Source organism: Orcinus orca, chromosome 3 (assembly GCF_937001465.1).
Source record: "Orcinus orca chromosome 3, mOrcOrc1.1, whole genome shotgun sequence".
NCBI classification, from domain to species: Eukaryota; Metazoa; Chordata; class Mammalia; order Artiodactyla; family Delphinidae; genus Orcinus; species Orcinus orca.
Window position 1 is genome coordinate 123,352,801 of NC_064561.1, and position 20,443 is coordinate 123,373,243.

Here is a 20,443-nt window from a genome sequence, read left to right on the forward strand (position 1 = left end):
TCTTTCCAAAAGGTTCTTCCAAAAATGAGAAGACTAGAAAGGAAATGGGAATCAGAAATGCCATGTGAAGTTGGTCAACAACACAGTATGTGTAGAGGACTGTGTTGGATTTGGGATGGAGATGGAGGTAGAAGCCAAGGAACAGAACACACTCCTTACTGCTGTCCAGTTTATAATCCAGCGGGAGTTCATCTGAGCCAAATGTACATACTTTGAGGCATCTAAGAGACCTTGGAGCCAGTGCTGTCCTATTATGGGACAAATGCATAGTATGTCGCAGCAAGATTCCTAGTTTTTTACTATCACTGTTCTGGATAATTTTCCAGATAGTTGGCTAACCATTTACTTGTAATTTTTTATTTAAACTTTTTACCTGGGAAATTCTGAGTTGCCTCTCTTCTTAAAACAGAGTGTAGAGGACCTAGTTCAGCCTTGCCTTGGTGAGTGAGAATGACCACTACAGGCTGTCTGCAAAGTCCCTGCACAGGAGGAGTACACAGGTTCATACTGTGATCTTTGGAAAGAGAAGAGCTGGATGGCAAATTCGTTGGTCTGACATGGTGCCTTCCTCAAAGCACAGTCTTAATAATACCTGACAGTTTGCCTTAGGGAATTGTGAGAGAGAAAAGGTCCCTACCTAACAACAGTTGACGACTTTCAAATAGCTATTAGGGACTGCCAAAATGACTTCCAGCTGTCAGCATGGAAGATGACTTGGGAAAAAATTCAAATTTAGACAGAAAAGAGAGGTAAACATACAGATAAATGTTAACTAGCAGGCCTAGGGTGGTTGTGTATCACTCTGTACATCAGTTGTTGTACCACATGATGGTCCCAGACTTAGAGTTAAATAACTAAACATATTCCTCTTGGAAGCAGAGAATCACCTCCTCTCCCTCCCCTGACCACCCCCCCATCGCTGCACCTGCGGTTGATCTATGACACTGTCCTCAGGGCTGCTGATGGGAGTGGGTATTTTCCTGGGCCGTCAGCAGTTCTACATTCCTGCCTTCAGTGCCGACACTTTCTGTCAGTCTCTCCATTCTCCAGGCTCATGCTGCTTCTAGACACCGCCCTTACCACTTCTGCATACTGCCATGGTCCACCTCGCTCCTCATTCCCCCGGGTGTACCCTTCTGCCACCTGCCATTTTCCTGAACTTCTCCAGGTTTAGCCCTGCACTGCGCCTCCCTTCCCAGCTGGTGTCCAGGGCAGTTCCCACAGTCAGCCACAGCATGTCTTTATAGATGTCGTTACCGCTGCCAAGCATAGTTGGAAACAACTTCAGAGTTTTGAGGCTAAGATGATCTCTAGATTACTGAAAACTTATTACATTTAGTTGACTTACTGCTTTTTTCTGCGTCATCTCCCAACAAAGATCGATTTTCTGTAGCCAGAAAGGAGATATTCAGTGCTTGCAGTCAGGTAGAAGGCCAGTCCCATGGTTTGGTCCCTTTGTGTGTTTCATTAGTAAGTGTGGCTGGTGTGCTGTTAGCCAAAACTGCCGACCCCTGGGATTCACCGTTATCGAATGTAGCTTTTCCTCCAACCATTTAAAAAACTTGGCAAGCACTTAAAATGGCTTCATTTTAAAATGTAACCATCCACATCATAGCACTCTATCTTTTCATTCATCCAACAAATATTTACTGAACACTTATTACACGTCAGACGTTGTTCTAGGCAATTGGGATACATAAAGAAAAAACTGCACAAAGTTCTCTATCCTCGTGGGGTTTACATTCAAGCTGGTGGAGACACAATAAACCAAATAAGTATACAGTATGTTAAAAAGTGATGGGTGCTATGGAAGGAAAAAACAAAAAGGAGTAGCCAGGGTGAGAGAGGTTGGGTATGCTGGGGTGATAAGGAGGGAAGCTGCAATGTTAAATAGGGTCGTCAGGGTAGGATTCGGTGAGGAGAGATTCAGCCAAAGACTTTAAGGAGATACAGGAGTTAGCCGTATGGACAGTCAGGAGGAAGAGCTCTTCCGGCCAAGGGAGCAGCTGGAATGAAGGCCAGTAGGCTTTGCCGCAGAGGGATGTGGGCCCTAAGAGAGGAGTCAGGAAGGATTCTAAGGGTTTTCACCTGAGCAGGTCTAAGAATTGGACTCCCATTTGCTGAAATGAGGTCCACAGGGCAAAGGCCAGGTTCTGAAGTGGGGAGTAGGAATCAAGAGTTAGGTTTGGACATAGTTTTCAAGTACCTTGTTAGATATCCAAGTGGAGGTCAAGTAGGCAGTTGGATATGCAAATCTGGAGTTAAAGGTGGAGATCAGAATTCAGGAGATGCCAGCCTAGAGGCAGTATTTAAAACTGTGGGACCGAGTGTGATCAATCAGGAGAATGTGGAGAAGAGGACAAAGGATTGGGCCCTGGGCCCTCCCGTGTTCAGAGATTGGAAAGGTGAGGAAGACCAGCCAGGGATACCGCGAAGGGACAACCAACATGGCTTCCCGTGTGGAGGCAGGACACTGGCAGATGATCCTGCAAGAGGCACTGCCCTGTCTCCTTAGTTTTCCTTTACCACAGTATTGTCAGTACTTTCTGAACTTGCTGAGTGAAGCTGTCACCCCCAGTAAGGCTGGAACGCTCTCTGAGCTGTGTCCCAGAATAGGGGTGGGATGCAGGAAGCCAGTCACTCTCCCATCTGATCTGTCTTGCTTCTTGTTAGAGGGATGGCCGCCTGGGCCAGAGGTTGAGGGGCAGGGGGTGCGGTGACAGGGGCAGCCTCCCGGCATAGCTGAGCTGAGCACCTCAGAGACTGGAGCTCAGTCTGAGTCACAGGGTAGACCTGACAGGGATAAACACCACCAGGTGAATTTTTTTTTTCCCCCCAGAGCTATGTTGAATGGGAAATGGATGTCTGATAGTTAGATGGTTTCCTGCTGGGTTCCTAGATGAGTCAGTGGCTGTTTGAAAGCCAGAAATAAGTTGAACTCTTGACCTGTTACCCAAGGTTAACTGTGTGACATACCCTATGGTAAATGCTAAAGATAAAATTGTGATGTAAATCAAGAAGGATAAAGCTTTTCTGCCCTCAAGGGGTTCAGAGTTCTGCTGGGGCCTTGCTCTATCCTCAGGGCCGAGAATAATGCCTGCCACTTAGTAGGTAACTCAGTAAATTGAGTTGAATATACAAAAATAACATGATAAAGAGCTGAAGAGGGATGTGCACAGGGCAGTGGGAACACACAGAGAATAACATTCTGGCAGGAAGTGGTGACAAATGTCACACAGAGGTGACATTTGGGCTGGGATGGGGGGAGGGTATTTCCAGGTGGATGAGTGCCCAGGGGGTCAGCATGAGTGAGACCCCTTGTTCAGGTCCTCAGCTAGACCTAGTTGGAGCCCAAATGTATCAAATGATGCTAAGCCTGCTGTCCGCTGTCTGCTGTGCACTCGCTCTCCAGAGATGTTAGGGTATTTCAGAGCTTCAGAATGAGCTTGTTATGACCTAGTGGAGCCTGAGGGTGCGTCCCTCACTGGGGGCTTCTCCACAGGCTGCTGGTAGCAGTAACAGACGGCCATCTTTTCTTCCCGTCCTTAGAAAATTTCCTTTGGAAACTGAGGTCTAGTCAGTCTTTACTATTTAGTCTGGAAGCCTGTCTGAAGGGGAGGTGGGAGTATGATGTCCAAAGACTCACTTGTTCTTCTGTACAACAGGGGCCAGCCTCTAGTTCTCACTTGTCAGGCCAGGAAAAAGGGCCTCCTTCTGTACAGACAGTGGGTGACACACAAAAGGCAAGAAACCTGGAGTCCGTCCCCTTGGCCAGCAGGTAGCAAAAGTGTGGGGTGATTGGGTGACAGACTGGCAGGGAGGGCGTCGGGGCCGACACAGCCAGGGAGAGCCTGTGAAGTAGCCACGGAGCCTTCCGCACTCTTCCTTCACAGGCTGAAGAGCAGTGGTTCAGACTTGGCTTCCCCGTTCCTAGCGTCCCGGACGCTTAAAGCTGGAGGTGGTCACCTTCAGACAAGTAACATATTATTTATTGTATTCAGCAACTCGTAGTCTTTCCAAAACTGGAGTCTTGGCAAGATTATGGAGGTTGTTTTCCCCACCTAAGGGATTTGATTAAAACTTATATTTGATACCATACTGTTTCACTTCAAGGCAGTAGCAAGAAAATTACCTAAGATATATAATTTTGTGGCCGGTCTAATCACAGTCAGTGCTGACTGTTGATCAGGAAGACTCTGACATTACTTTTCCCAGGGTGTTTCATTCATTTTATTTTTTAGCACCTTCTTTTTCAAGGCACCAGAAACTCAGCCATGAAACACAGCTCCTGCCCTCTCCCTTTCAGAGCTCATGGAGTCTAATTATTTGAATTAAACACAAACCACGTGTTTAGGTCACCCATAGACTCTAAAAATTCCTGTGTAGCAGGATAGAACTGCTGGGAATCCAGGGTTGAGTCTGAAAGCTCCTTCCAGGTAGGGGAAAATATTACTAAAATGGCAGAGGGACATGATGGGTGTTGCAGTGTGATAGCTGGTGCCCATGAGAGAGCCAGCACCCTATGGTGAGCCTTGGTAAATTGTCAGGGCTCTGTCTCCAGCCTGGTGTGGCATCTGTGGAATAGTCCAAGTGACTAACCATCCGTTCCCTTTCATTAATTTCTTTCTTAATTAATTAATTTCTTCCCCAGATAAGGTTGAGTCATCCCCCAAGTGACCCCATGGTGAGCATATGCTGGCATCTTCTAGTTCTCTTGGTACCATGAACTGCGAGGCTGTTAGCAAGAGAAAAGGCAGGATACAAGGGAGAGGATATCTCTTAAGGTTGGGAAAAAATGGTACCTTCTTGGGTATCATCAAGTCGAGCCACTGCAGAAGTTACCGGCCCTCTGAACTGCCTGTGGTTTCTTGTAGTGGTGGCTGTTTTCTTGGGTAGTTGGCCAGTATCATCCTGCCTGCCTTTCCTCCTCCTCCCAGCTGGGCCTGTCGCAGCTCAGCCAGGCACCAGGAAGAGATGCCAGTCAGAAGGAAATGACATGCCCACTGGCCTAGTCCCTTATTTTCTCTGCCACCCTCCCAACACACATTCACACACAGCCCAAACGGTGATGCATTAAGGCAAGGAGATGGAAAGGCCCCAGAGATAGGCTGGCCTCACTTCAGGAGCTGCGGGGGAGAGCAGACCATTGTCTGGTGTGGCTCTTATGTGAAACTCAATCCAGAGCACACCTCAGCTGACAGTCCCTGGTGCACTCCAAATTGATGACTAGAAAAGCCACGCCACATTTGCAGCAGACTTGGTATATGTCTTACTGTGTTCTCTTGCCTGCTGTCTGATGTGCCCATCTAAGAAGTCGTGGACTTCAGTTCTGTCTCGGTAGCAGGTGTCATCAAGCCTATTTGGAATCTGGGGCGGATGTTTGCTTCTAGCCCCTGGGATTCACAGGCCTGGACCAGGCAGTGTGACAGGAGAAGCCAGCCAACCAAGAGTGTGCATCTCCCTTCCTGCTGGGATAACTTCATTCTTGTTGATTGGCATCTGCCAAAGTTATTTTACTCTTTCTCCCCAGGGGCACTATGGTTTAGAAAAACTGTATTGCAAAGCAAATTGCACTGACGTTGATAAAGTTTTATTAAGAGTCTGCTCTGTGCCAGGCACTGTTCTGAGCACCGCCCTCGTGGAGCTTGAAGTTTAGAATGGAGGTGGATTAACAATCAGAATAACTAAGTGAAGTATCAGGTTGAACCACATGAAATGACCATTTTTGTAGGTAAAAAATGGACAAATATTGACAGTTTCGTATGACTCAAAGTAATCTATCCTGTTTGTCAGTAATAAATGCTAAGGAGAAATAATAAAGCAAGGAAGGGGGGGATAGCAGGTTAAGGGAGAGGTAGGTGTTTGGAATTGTAAATAGATGGGACCAGAAGACCAAGGAGGTGGCACTTGAAGGTGGCTGGAAAGCTGTCTGCAAGAAGGGCAGTGCAGGTGAGAGGAGCGTAACAAGAGCAGAGGCCCGAGCACGGCTGGTGTGTGGCCGGAGCAGAGGGCAAAGGGCAAGAGAGGCAGGCGCGGGGAGCTGGGGCACGGAGGACCTCGAGGGCCAGGGAGGGAAAACTGGATTTTACTCTGAGAGCTGGGAAACCTTTCTGGCCTTCTCGATAATCTTACTTGGAAGCAGAAAGAACCTGTTGAGATGACGGCTGTGACTAAGGAGTGCTCGTTAGGGCCCAGGAGCCGGCGCCCAGGCCGCTCGGAAGCTGCGCCGGCCCGGGAGGCGAGGTGAGGTGAGGGCCGCGTGTGGCCACCTGAATCGTGAACATTTCTGGAACTCCTCTGGTAGAAGAGCCTTTTTTAAATACCTAGAAAGATGACAAATGCTTGTTCTGTCCTTGCTCACCTGAAGGCCGGCTGTTTTCTCTCTCCGACTGTCTTGTGTTTTCACGGCATTAACCAAGCTAGGGGCAGCTCTGGTGAGTGCTGGGAGGAGAGGCCCACCAGCCAGGCTGCCCAGGTTGGGAGCCTGTCGTTTGGGCGCACATCACATGCACCGGGGCTCGCAGCCTAACAGAGCCACTTTCTGTCACCCTTCCGGGGGACTGCCCTGTGGGCTTATAGTCAAGCTGAGGATTTTGACAGACTCTTAAGCATGGCGCCCTTTTATGATGTCTCCCTGCTGTCCTTATTCACAGATCGATTGGCCAGTAGCAGCCACAAGATTTTAAGAAGGCCTGAAGCACCTCAGGAACCTTATCTGAGCTACCAGCAAAGAGGACAGCTAAGGAGAAGTACAGGGGTGAATGTTCCTGAGTGTTCTGAAAAAAGGGGTCTGATGATATTAAAATAATAGTTATTTTAAAACTGCTGGCTTCCCAGAAGGATCTGAGACAGCCACATTATTTTGTGCATCCTACAAGCCAGAGCCCAGCACAGGGTGGCAGAGCTGCTACGTGACAGCAGACTCTGTGCTTTCGGTCTTCTGTCCCTAGCCCCTATCCAGTGCAGGAACGGGCGTGGAGAAAAGGGAACCCTGCTGTGATGATGGTGGGAATGTAAATTGCTAACAGCCACTCTAGAGAAGGGTGGTTAAGAAAAGTATTTTGCCATAAGGAGAAACCCTTACAATTCAAGGGTTATAATGCATATTAAAATGCATTAAATTTTACTAGTTGGACTTGTTTAAGCCACATAATACAAACGATGTGTGCAATTAATATTCAAATATAAACACTCTGGCCTTTTAAAAGGGAGAGCCGTTAATACTGCCTTGCCTACAGGCTGCGTGCTCGAAGTGCCTCTGAATCCTTACACAGGTCCCAGCGATGGTGCCTCTGGTTTCCAGCGCAGTAACTTAGGACCTGAGGGAGGAAGCTCCCAAGGTTCCATGTGCCTTGGGTGAGCTTTCCTAGGGAACAAGGTGGGAATTAATCGGGATTTATCACAGGCTTAGAAATACAAAAGAATTAGCTCAGTCATCGTAGATCTCCCCAGCTGAGTTACATTTGTTCAGATGGAGAATACTTTATTCTTTCAAGGGTACTCATTGTAGCCTCCTCTCCCCCAGTTATGACACCTTTCAAAATATCCACCCCCCCACCCCCCCCAATAGGCCGGCCTGTCTATTCATAACTGGTAAACTTTACACTGCTTCTGCTTCTGCATGGAAGGGGCCTGCCAAGGGCTTTAACCTGTTACCTAGCGCTAGTCTGTGTTCCAAGTTGTTGTTAGGGACACAGCAAGTACTCTTTACAGACTGTGTAACACTCACACCCACCTTATGAGTTAAGGATGAGCTAATTTTACAGGTGAGTAATCATACTTCGGTTCAAAGACTTCTCTAAGGTCACCCAGCTCGTAGATGGCAGAGCTTGGATTCAGACCTCTATCTTACTCCAGACCTAGAGACCTTAACTACTAAGTGACCGACCACCTGCTGAGTTGTTGCTGTGGTCCACCATCTTGCTGGTTTGTGTCCTAGCCTCACACAGGGACTACAGGGGCCTTTCTGCTATGTGACTTCTAGCCAGACATCCAGACCAGGACAGCTGGTCCGGGACTGTGCCTATGCCAGCGCGCCAGCACATTCTCCACAGGCGGCCTGATCCTCGGCAGGATTTGCTCCATGCGCCCGGTCATTTCTAACAGCATCTCTCCAGGTGTCTGGGCCGCTGCTCCCTTCACTTACGCCTCCCAACACTGGATCGCATTTCCCTAGCTACGGATCACCGCCACCTGGCTCCCAGCACCCCGACCTACGGAGAAATAAGGGCTGCACAGTTAGAAAAACTTTTGTGAATTGCTCTTCTTCAGACCGTGAGCGTGTAAATGGATTCCCTCTGTTCCACCCCTGCTAGAAAGCCCCGCGAGGCCTTCAGAGGAGAACAAGGGGATGAATTTGGGAAGTAGGGACAATCAGACCCCAAAACCCACTCTAGTGCCATGATCGGGGAGAAGATGCTCTCCATGACAGCTGTGATCTGTGGTCTGAAACACAACCTTCCTCAAACCGAATACCAGCACAAATGCAGTCGTGTTCTTTTTGTCAGGAAGTTGCTGTAAATGCCTAGGAAGCTTTGGTGTGGTAACCCCAGAGGATTTCAGTAAAGGTAGGAAAAGAGAATTTAGAGTAAGCTTAAATTAAGAGGACAGAACTGCTAGTCCAGTGTATCTAAAAAACAGGTCTTTTTGACTGTGCATTAGCGATCTTGATGATGTAGGTGACATTCTTCAAAGAAAACTCTTTCTTCCTGCTACGTCGAATAAAGCCATCTTCTTCCCGCAGCACCCTTTCTACCAAGAAAGTTTTGTCGGTAAGACCTGAGGCCGCTCAGTTCCCTTCGTGGTCCCGGGATGCGGACGCCCTCGTAGGCAGCGTCTCCCGTGCGTCAGGGAGGCGCTCCCTCCCAGGCTGCCGCGGGCACAGAGCGGGCACCTGAGAACGACTGTCTGTGCCTCACTTGCCTTGCCTAATCCTGCCCTGGAGTAGCTCCTAACCCCCAGGGCTGGCAGGAAAAAGGCCTCTCAATTTCACAGTGAGCAGCTGGAGGGAGAGAAAAATGGTCCTTTAGCATGGCAGTGCTGTGGTGGCGTCAGCACAGTGGAAACAGAGCTTCTTAGTGTCTCCTCAGAGCTGAGCTTACTTGAAAGCACTCGGACCAAAGGTTCTTACGGAGTTTGCAAGTGGCCTCTCAATGTATGTGTAAACATAGAAGGTCTCTAGGTATGCGGTTGGTTGCTGGTGGATGCCAGCAAACAGACTCCTCGTGGGTTTATCTTTAAAGCATGACACCCAGCTTAAGATGTGGTCTGTCGCATTTAACCACGGTTCTCCGTGAATTCCCTCACACCGGGGTGGGCAAACTTCTCCTGCCAAAGGCCAGAGAGTAGATATTTCAGACTTTGCAGGCCATAGGGTCTGTAGCAACTCTCCCTGTGCTGTCCCCGCACAGAAGCAGCCACGGGCAGTCCATAAACGAATAGGCATAGCTGTGCTCCATTTACAAAAACAAGACCCCACTTGACCTTAGTCTGCCGACCTCTGCCTCAGACCAAAAGGGAACTAACTGCTCCCTGCAGTAAGAGCCCTGTGGGAAGAAGTAGTAACAAGGTTACCTGCTTTTCTAGAAGAGGAATTATTAGTGGGTTCACATTCCAACATGTACAAAAGCAGCTAAAAATATTTTCATTAAAGCGATTGATTGTCTTGATCAGGCCAGATTAGCTGCCTAGAAACGGTCCCCAACACTTGCTATTGCAGAACGGATGCCATTGCCCAGAGCAGGCAGATCGAGTAGCCATTCCACAGACTGGTGCAGTTACTCACTTGCCATTGGAGAGCCGTGGGGCTTTCACCTGTTTTTCTTCTGCCCTGCAGGCCTCTTCCTTATCCTGGGTTTGATACTCTACCCTGCTGGCTGGGGCTGCCAGAAGGCCATAGGCTACTGCGGACACTACGCATCGGCCTACAAACCCGGAGACTGCTCGTTGGGCTGGGCCTTCTATACCGCCATCGGGGGCACGGTCCTCACTTTCATCTGTGCCGTCTTCTCCGCACAAGCAGAAATTGCCACCTCCAGTGACAAAGTCCAAGAAGAAATCGAAGAGGGGAAAAACCTTATCTGCCTCCTTTAGTTTGGAAGAGACATCAATGCCGTTTTCTTGCTCGTGTAACCTTGTGAAACACTTCACTTCCGGTTCTGTCGTTTGAATCGAGTGAAGAACTAGCCTTTACCTACCAAAGCCACGTTCCACAGCCCTGAGCCTCGCCAGGACCAACGACAGGCAACACCCAGCTGCACAGAGTGACTGCACAGGAGGGCCACGGTGCAAACTGTAAGAGATGGAACGTGAAAACAGTACATAAACCCTGACACGCAGTTAAGTTCTGTCAGACTCCATCTCCCCCCAAGGCTCAAGGAAGGATGATGACCTAAACCATTAAAGCAGCAGTTTCTCTGGTAACAGAAGAGACCATTGGCCAGATTTGCGGGCTGTTGAGAGACGTTTCTGCACAGGTTGCATGCCTGTGAGCATCTCTGCCTCAGAGTGAGGTTTGGGCGTTGGTGCTTTTGTTTCCTCCTAGTTCTTTCAAACTCTCTCAGGTGGAGACTGCAATGAAGACTGCACACCCACCGGGGAGAGGATGTGTGCTAAAGGGCCAAGCAAGACACTGTCGGTTGCTTAGCTGACCCAAGGGGTCAGCAGGGACAGTGTGGAATTCTGTGGTGGGACTTATTCTAGGCTGAATTCCAGAGTCAGGTGGATCAATTGAGCTGTCACTCCAAGAGTTTAGAAATTTGAGTAAAGGAAGAATAAGAACCTGTCCAATCATGAGAATAAAAGTACAAAATCCTGCTAGTGGAGACAAATTCATTCCACTCCCCAGCAGCCAGGCTAGCACCAGTACTGGCCCAGTCTCCTCTTCCACTGGAGATCACATGGTGTTCTTCTAGGGCTAGGACTGCGCTTTGACTGCCAAAGGAAACCTCGCTCTGTTTCCTGATTCCAGGGACAGAGGTCTCCGAGCCAGCTGTGGCTCATTCATCTGGTGACTGGGAGAGCTTGCCAGAATCTCAGCACTTGCAGGGAGACCTTTTCCCACTGTGTGGTAACCATGCTGTATTCAGCTGTATTCCTACCCCCCAGCAGCAGCAGGATGGCATTCTGTGCAGAAAAAGGAGCTAGAGATGGGAGTTAAGTTTTTCTAGTTACTGGTGTTGGTCCTGAAAGCAGACTGAAATAACATTAAATTGCTCTAACTGGTGAGTTACATCAAAGGCTTCATTCTCAGGAAAGCACAGAGTAGATAGAAAGTTAATGCAAAATGAATGAGAGCTAGACCAAGCTCATAGCACCTGCCTATACCTGTTTACAGAATGAATGAAACACCACTATTAAAAAGGATTCAGGGGCTTTTAATCTAGTTTCTATAAATCACCAACATAACTGATTCAGGAAAATGATATTAGCCATCACTTCAGACTTACTTCGGAACCGATCAAAGTGACCAGAAAGAACCTAGTCTGGTATTCTCCTGAGCTTCAGGATTGCAGAATGCGATAGAAACACTTCTTTGCAATTTAAGCAAATGGAGTGGACCTGCCAAATTTCTGGAAGGACTAAAAGGACAGGTCTCTTTAGGCTTATGAATCTGCTTACTTGAGGGCTTGCTTTGTTTTGAAAATTTAACAAATAACTATGAACCTTGTTCGGGCAAGGTACTGTGTGCTAAGCACCACCAGGTAGAGAGCCCCGATTCAGATTTGACAACCCTGCCCTGAGAAAATCATCTTAAAGCTGTGTGAGTCTAAAACCATGCCTTGCTGCAGAACAAGTAATTGCAGTAGTTGTTCCATTCCAGTTTAATTCCATTCTAGCCTTCGGCCTGTACCAGAAACCGTTTTATCTCACAGATAATGAGCTAAAGGGCAGGAAGGCGGGGGCATGCAACCAGGTCTTCATGAGCTCACCATTCTTAGACCAAAGTTCAGAGTAAAAGCAAGATGTACATCTGTGACTTCAAGGGGTATCCTTCAAGGGGTATCCTTATGTATCCTCATAGCAGCCTGTCATAAGGGCTCAGGACACAAACAATAACTGTGTCTGACGCCACACAGAAATGATAGGTTATGGCAGCCACTGGACAGGACTCCTGTCCCTTACTGTGCATCTGTATGCTCTAACCAAGTTCTGATGCCATCACAGTCATTGCTTTTTAACCCTTGGCAATAATTTTCATTTAAAAAAAAGCAACTCCCTCCATCAGGCAAATGATTTAAAACCCAATTTTTTTCCTTAAATTTATCATCACAAGATTCACTCTACTTCTTCTTCTATACAAGATAGAGAACCCAAGTTACAACACTAATTTTACACTCTCACTCTCCTCGCAGACAAGTCATAAGCTTAGAGGATTCTCTAAGCACGTCCATCATCTTTACTGCCTGACTGCGCCTTCACTGAGGGGCGGTGGAGGGCGGGATATTCCTAGGTCGCTCTGATAACAGAAGTCATGAGCGAAAACGTGACCTCTCTTGGCCAGAAGAAAGTCACCTGACAGTGTTTACTTCATCAGTCTGAATGCTACAGAAGACCAAAAAAAAAACCAGCACATGCACACACACAAAACCGCAAACCACTAAAAGCCGCTTAAACACTGATTTGTTAAGCAGAGCAGAGATGAAATTTCTCTAGCAGAGAAAGAGGAGAAAGGTAATGTGGGCCTTCTAAACCTTTAGTCCATTTAGCCAGGCTTCAGTTGGGATAAATGGAATATCAAAATCAGGCTAGTCTAGACAAAAACTGCATGGCTGTTTAAAAACCACTGCATAGGAGGAATGTGTTAGAAGGAAATAATAGATTAAAAACAATTAGACAATCGTTGACCCGCAGCTATTTTTCTATTAAATTTCTATCAAGCGCCTCAGTCTAAAAATCTAATATACCTGGACCATTACTGCTACCAGCAAGTCTTATTTATTTTTTGCCTGCGTTTGTGCTTCAAGTTTCGTGATGGGGCTGGGCTTCTCAATGAACTCCAAGAAGGCAGAGATGTGTGCTTTGGAGTCTGTGGATTTTTTAAACCTGTGTGCTGATTCAACAATGTTACATTAATTGTGTAAGGGTTTTTGTATAGTTATCAAACATCTGTGGTGTAATGATCTTTGTTAAACATGTATTCTGTAAAGTGCCATTGTCTTTTTTATGTGTAGCATATTTAAAAAATATATATGTATATTATACATACACAAGTCTGTGTGAAAGATGTGCAATAACAAAGGTGTATGTATGTTTTGTTTTTTGGAAACTGGACAGGAGTCAGAACAGAGATTGTTTCTGTTTTGGCAAAGGAGAGTTAAACATATTGCCTTCATGGCCTAGTCATTAACCCATAACAATTTTAATGCTACACAAACCTATGTGAAGAAAAGACTGGTATGAAATCATTTTTTTCCTGGGTCTAAATTAAAATAATCACTAGTTTATGTGAAAGTTAAGCCAGCAAGACAGGCCCAGTTAATGCTAGTCTTTCATGTGAAATGTGAAGCTGCCACGTTGCCTTTTCTGTTTGTGTGATAACTAGTAGCTGGTACATAATCACTAAGGAGCTATTTCTTAACATGCTTTGATAGACCACGTTAATGCTAGACCACTATTTAAGGGCTAATCTCACACCGTCTTAGCCATAAGGGTCTGCTTAGAACAGACCTCTCTGTGCAATAACATGTGGCCACTGGAAATCCCTGGCCTGCGTTTGTATTTGGGCAGCAATGACTCCCAAGGGCCAAAAGAAATAAAAGCACGACTGGGATTTCTTCTGAGACTGTGGTGAAACTCCTTCCAAGACTGGGGGGTCATGAGGTGCTTTGGAGGAACTCAGCACCACTTGATATGCAACAGCCACTTGAGCCAAATATAAAATTGTATTACCGCTGACGGACTCCATGTGAGCCTTTGAATTTCTGCTTATCCTATTATATTGTAAACTAATACATTATTTGTCTAGCATTGATTAGGTTCCTGTGCGTATGTATTTTCACAACATGCTCCCCTACCCTCCCCAGATATGAATTAAACCAGATTTTGCAAACTCATTCTGATTCAAGTCTCAGTATATTGGTTTCAATATGATGTGTATCATTTCATCAAGAAGATATCTACCAATCAAATTTGAAAGACTAACTTATATGTAATAGTGATGACAGGAAAGAAGATATTCAGGTATTTTAACTATGCCATTCACTAGTAACATATATACACCTGCCTTAGGTTAGCTTTAACTTCAAGATAAGTATATGTTTCTTTCTTGGAGAAGCACTGATGTAATTATAAATAGGGAGGAATAAAACCCTCTCAAATACTATACAGATATCTTAATTTTAAAGTAAAGAAATATGGAAATGCTTCAAAGTATTTAAAAAGCTTTATAAATGTAAAGAAATGTGTATAACAAGGGAAAAGTCAACAGAAGGACACGTTCACCCCTTCCAACAAAAATACCAAAGTTAAAAGCCAGTCATGGAGCAGTTCACATCCACATTTCCTGAACGTAATCCTGCCCATAAAAAACCTCATCTAGAAGCAGAGTTCTAATTTAGAAACTCAAAGAAGACACTAACAACCCTTTTCATAAACTCTTACTCTGTATCACGTGAAGCACTTAGTGATAGAATATACAAAAATAGCTATTTTCCTGATCTAGGGCCTGTGACAGCTGAAACTACTTGTAGCTTTGGCTTCTAAACATACCTGACACATGCCTGATTTCTAATAAGAATCAAAATTAAAACTGACAAAATTACCCAAATCAATAAAGGCAAAATTCTTCCATATTATGATCTAAATAATCCAAGCAAAATTGGACATTTTCAGTTGCTTTTTCAGCTCTTGTTACATCTTCCTCAAAAGTTAATCCACAGGAGAAAGGACCCTGGCTTTAAACTGCGGCACAGGCTGGGTAACCTTCACCTGTGCTTCCCGTTTCATCATTAGCAATTTTGCTACCGGATCAACTTTCCATGACTGATCTTCCTGGAACACACTGCATTCAACGTACTCCTAGCTCACCTTAAAGTCTTTGCCTAACATAGTAAGAGTCTTGACTATTCTGGGCATTTCCTTTAAATGGGTTATTTCGGTAGCTTCCAATAATTCAGTACCTTTTTAGACTCTCAAACACTAAAGGATAAGAGCATCAAAGCAAACTTTCAGCCTGCTCTCCAGAGCAGCAAGAACCAATAACTGTCTTGATTTCAGGGCCCCATCTGGTTGCTGAGTCACTGGGCTGGGGCCACCCACTGCTGCCCCTGCTATCTTCTTCCTTACAGCTTCCTCCTCACCCCGGAGAGCTCTGCAAGATAACTCTTTAAGACATGAACAGCTCATTTTGCTTAGATACACAGGATGTAAATAAAAGCATAAATGAATAAGAGGAAGTAGTAAAACCACACGGAAAAGAAAAATCAATCAAATAACTTTTAGTAGCTCTTTGGCTTTTTATAGCCAAATATCCTGAAAAACCTAATACCTGTGCAAGCAGTCCACCAAGTGCCTGTGTTTGGGAGAAACCACTAAAATTTATTCTCAAGAGAAGGAAGCCTGAATTAAGGCAGGAGATAGTGAAGACAATGAGATGAAGTGAGTGAGGGAGAAAGAAGGGGCAGCTTGGGGACTGACTGGAAGCAGTGGGGGGAGGAGGGGAAAGAGTCTAGGGCGACTCCCAGGCATGTGGTTTGCGCACTAGGCAGAAAGTGGTGCCATCACCTACGTCAGGAATCCATCAGGGACAGACAGTGAAGGTGTTAAGCGTCAGCTCAGGCTGCCAGTGGCGAAGTCCTGTGTGCAGCTAGGAATATACCATGGAGAGAAGACCAGCTTGGAGATACAGATCTGGGAGTCTTCAATACACATGGACAGACAATAAGAATTTTTAACCATTATGCACTTTTCATGGGCAGGTACTGGGCTAAGCACTTCTTTTAATTCATTTATTCATCAAAACCCTATGAGTAGAAACGATTATTATCCTCATTTTACAGATACATTAACTATCACCCAAGCAACTTAACTGAGGTGAAGTAATCTGCCCCACGTTAAAAAGCTAGTAAGCCAAAGCTCAAATACAGGTTTGACACCAAAGTCTACATTCTCAAACAGCTGTAGTTTCTTTCTACCAAGAATGTACCGGGTGAGAAGGCAATATTAACACAAACCCCCAGGGGACACCAACATCTCTGCATAGTAAACTCTTAGAATAACCTCCAAGTTCAACTCCAAAAAGACCGCACCGTAAGATGACAACTGATGAAAACACTGCTCCCTTTCAGAGAAAAACCTGGTAATTTTTCATACTTTTCAAGATGACAACATACGTACCAATTTGCTCAATCCTGAAAACAGAAACTAAAAATTCATCAAGTATATGACAGTGGTAAAAAAATGACAGTTTTGTTTTCTTATTATAAATAATCTCTTAACAACGAGGTCCTACTGTACAGCACAGGGAACTATATTTAATATCCTGGGATAAACCATAATGGAAAAGAAGATAAAAAAGAATGGAGGGCTTCCCTGGTGGTGCAGTGGTTGAGAGTCCACCTGCCGATGCAGGGGACATGGGTTCGTGCCCCAGTCCGGGAAGATCCCACATGCCGCGGAGCGGCTGGGCCCGTGAGCCATGGCCGCTGAGCCTACGTGTCCGGAGCCTGTGCTCCGCAACGGGAGAGGCCACGACAGTGAGAGGCCCGCGTACCGCAAAAAAAAAAAAAAAAAAAAAAAAAAAAAAGAATGTGTATGTGTGTATAACTGAGTCACCGCTGCACAGCAGAAATTAACACATTGTAAATCAACTATACTTAAATAAAAAAATAAATTATAAAATAAATTAATAAATAATCTCTCATCCAGGATAAGCAGCTATTATGATTACATAAGAGGCCTATTTTCTTCATAGCCAATCTAATAATTAAATAAGGATTTGTTTTCAACTAAAGTTTCTCCAAACACACACACAAATGCCAAAGACCATTTAGTAAGTTAGCACTGCTGTGAAGAGCAGGCAGCAGGTACTTACCCACACGTGTGGAGCTAGGCCTTGGTCTGGAGATTTCAAAAATAAACGTTGTAATTTTTTTCTTGATTACTGTATATTTTTCTAGGGTCCACTGTCCCTAAAGGATGGATACGAATTACTGGAAATGTGGAAGGATGAAAAAGAAATAGAGAATTGGAGAGAGGTGGCACCATGTGGCAGAAGCAACCCCATGCTTGGCAAGAGTCACGGGACACTGGTGTAGCTGCCTCTCCCTAGCCCAGCACCACCACTCACTAAGTGACTGGGATAATTTCCTATTCCTCTATAAAAATGGGGCCAATAACAGAAATACCACCATAGGTTTGGTGTGAGGATTAAGTAAGTGATGTATGTGAAGCATTTAGTATAGCCTCTGATATACAGTAAGTCCCCAATAAGTATGCTATTATTAGAAGAAAATTAAAAGAATCTTCTGTCCAGACTGATATCACTTGGAGTTGATCTTAAAAATTAAAGAGTTGTTCTAAAAATTGTGAAAAATAACATAACCTGTTGTTAAAACCAATCTAGTTTTGGGACTTCTCTGGCAGTCCAGTCGTTAAGAAACTGCCTTCAAATGCAGGGGATGTGGGTTCTATCCCTGGTCAGGGAACTAAGATCCCACATGCTGTGGGGCAACTAAGCTCGCACACTGCAACTACTGAGCCTGCGTGCCACAACTAGAGAGCTCACATTGCCACAACTAGAGAAGCCCATGCGCCACAACAGTGACCCAGCACAGCCAAAACAAAAAAACAAAAAAAACACAGTCTAGTTTTTTCCTAGAGAGGCTCAATAGATTGGCTACCTGAGGGCACCAATTTTTTCCATCCTGTACTAATCATCTTTGGCTTAGTGCTTTCAGGAAGTGGAAGATTTCTCTGTGGATACAAGATACATGGTCACTCCTATTTAGCCAAACTAAAAAATAAAAAGGTGATCCCATCATCTCTGGGAAACCAGAATGCTCAGAAAACCTCCTGATTATTTGTCAAACTTGTTGATGGCAAAGCCTTTTTAGAAAAGGAACATCCAATCCTGGTAGAGTGTAAATAAAGAGGTCCTGCTTCTGCAAATGGAGGCACAAATTGGTACAATTTTCTGGAGAGCCATCTGGCAATGCACATTAAAGATCTTAAAATATACACTTACGCTTTGACCCAACAACTTGTCCAAGGAAAGAACACAAGCTTGGGCCCCAAATTTAGCAACAATATATCCCTTGATTATATTATATTAATTATTAATTATATTAATTTAATTATATTATTTATAATAAACTGAAATTCAGAACCTAAAGGAATAACAGGACTTTGAAAAATAATATATGATACATGTATATAAAGGTAGCTGTACAGCTACTAATGTTACAGAAATAATTCATCAATGTGAAAAATTCCACATATTTATATCATCATTGAAAAAAAGATTACAAACCATTGTGTTAGTTAAAATTCTCTAGTAAAAAGTAATAGGAAACCAACTCAAGATAGCTCAAAGAGAAAAGAGTAAGAATTTTACCTGGAGAATGTAATATCCAAATAATGAAATATGGGTGAACAGTCAGGCCTCATACAGGAAATAGAAAGCTGTTAAGATCTTCTATGTCCTTCATCCTACTTGTTTTTGCATGTCTGCTTCATTCTTCACTTTCATTACAGATCAGCTTTCTAGTAACTCTTCTGAAGTCTTGGCAGAATATGGCTATCCACATGTCCCAATTCTGGAACAGTGTAATTCCAGACAAATCTACATTCAGAGTAAAAATTTAATGAGCCACGCATGACTCCATTATAGCTAGGTGACATCCAGTACCAACGTGGTCTTCAGGGGCCCAAAGAAATGGGGCTTGTGAGAGCTGGATAAGCCATCCCCAGAGGATCTATTACAAGGATGTAGAAGGAAATCTTATTTCTTAATATTAGAAAAAAATTGTCTTCCTAGGAAATTAGTAGAAATATATGAACCAAATCTTAACAGTAGTTATTTATGGGTGTAAAATTATAAGCAACTTTACCTCCTTTTGCTATAGATATTTTTTATAATTTATGTGAAATGTAATTTTATAAACTAAATAAGTTAATTTTAAAAGTTAAACTATCAGGTCATTATGATATAATGCTAAGTGAGGGAAAAACAGGATAAAAGTTCACATTGTTTATATCCCTTAACTGTATAAAATGTATGTATAGAAAAAAATGGAAAAAATACAATAAACATTAGCAGTGGTATCTCTAGATGATAAAATTACATACTGTCTTTATTTTCTGATTTATCACTTTCCATACTCTTCAATATTTCTACAACATATATTTTTCATACTGGAAAAAAAAATTACTTGGAGGGATATGTATGCCCAGTGGGCTCAGCTTCTGTATAGGAGACTATAATATTGTAGGAACCACTGTCACTGCCAGATAAAAAAGTTATTCGGGGCATTTTTTTCCTCACCCCCAAGCACCTGAAGAATACTATAAATTGCCAATAGTAACAACTACACACAACCACGATTTATCTTGAGAATCACTGGCCCACAAAATTTTTAAAGAGTTCTGGAGGAACTCTAGGATTACAGCTAAGTGCTAAAAACAAGAGTTAAAAAATAAAATTTGCAGGCTATGATTCTACAGATTCAACTGTTTAAATGTAGACAGGATAATATTCAGAGTAATCTTATACAAGTATATGAAACACTACTAGGCACAAGAGGATTAACGACTTTCTGTCCCCAGTAGAGAAAAGATAAAATGGGTTTTAGTGGCAGAAGGACTTTAACTACACCATCAGCCATGCCAAGCCCAGAAAGTTATAAGATGAAAAATAAATCAAGATTTGGATAAACTTAAAATTTAACACTTGCTGCATTGTTACATACTGGCTCCCATGTCCCTTGCCATTTGAAAACATGAACAGTGCCAATGAAAATTCTCCAAGTTGAAGGCTTTGTCTTACCAAAACCACAAAGTTAAATTGTAAATATGAAACCTACAGGAAGGGTAAGAACACTAGAGGGGAGCCTTTCCCTATTTTCCTGGAATCTTCAAATTAAAGATATCTATATATCTAGGATAGATTAGTGGCAATGCCTGGCTGGCTTAGAAATTTTCTACAGATTCCTTCCTATCTTTCTGTAGACTGTGATAAAACCTTAAAATAAGGTTTAAAAACACCCATCCTTACAGAAAGCATGCTGTTTTGTATAATGTACCCTAAAATTCTAGTAGAAATACTTCACTTTCCATAATATTTAACCATTGAGATACAATCTTTTAGTTTAATAAACAAGTATTAAAAACAACTCTAGTGTTTTAAAACATATTATTCTACTCTAAATAAAGTTATACTATGGTACTTGAAAATCTATCGAAGTGTACATTTTAACCATCCTCAATTATTTTTACATTAACCGCT

The 20,443-nt window shown here is 43.9% G+C and overlaps 2 protein-coding genes across 11 annotated transcripts in view; one reads left to right on the top strand and one right to left on the bottom strand.

Annotated features, from left to right (window-relative positions):
* The window catches only part of LHFPL2 (LHFPL tetraspan subfamily member 2), a 190,030-nt gene extending 175,976 nt beyond the window's left edge, over positions 1-14,054 (top strand). For 4 of the 5 annotated variants that reach the window (XM_033430074.2, XM_049707772.1, XM_033430075.2 and 1 more), the window contains one exon: positions 9,836-14,054. In XM_033430074.2, coding sequence (XP_033285965.1) covers positions 9,836-10,092 — 257 coding nt within the window. In that variant the 3' untranslated portion in view covers positions 10,093-14,054. Of the gene's footprint in view, positions 1-6,653; positions 6,970-9,835 lie in introns of those variants that run through there. The other variant, XM_033430081.2, reaches the window with a different exon arrangement.
* Positions 1-20,443, bottom strand: part of SCAMP1 (secretory carrier membrane protein 1) — a 139,422-nt gene that overhangs the window by 19,201 nt on the left and 99,778 nt on the right. For 3 of the 6 annotated variants that reach the window (XM_049707761.1, XM_049707763.1, XM_033430073.2), the window contains one exon: positions 17,033-17,129. In XM_049707761.1, coding sequence (XP_049563718.1) covers positions 17,033-17,129 — 97 coding nt within the window. Of the gene's footprint in view, positions 1-7,094; positions 7,367-10,196; positions 10,292-15,753; positions 15,858-17,032; positions 17,130-20,443 lie in introns of those variants that run through there. The other 3 variants (XM_049707762.1, XM_033430071.2, XM_033430072.2) reach the window with 3 other exon arrangements.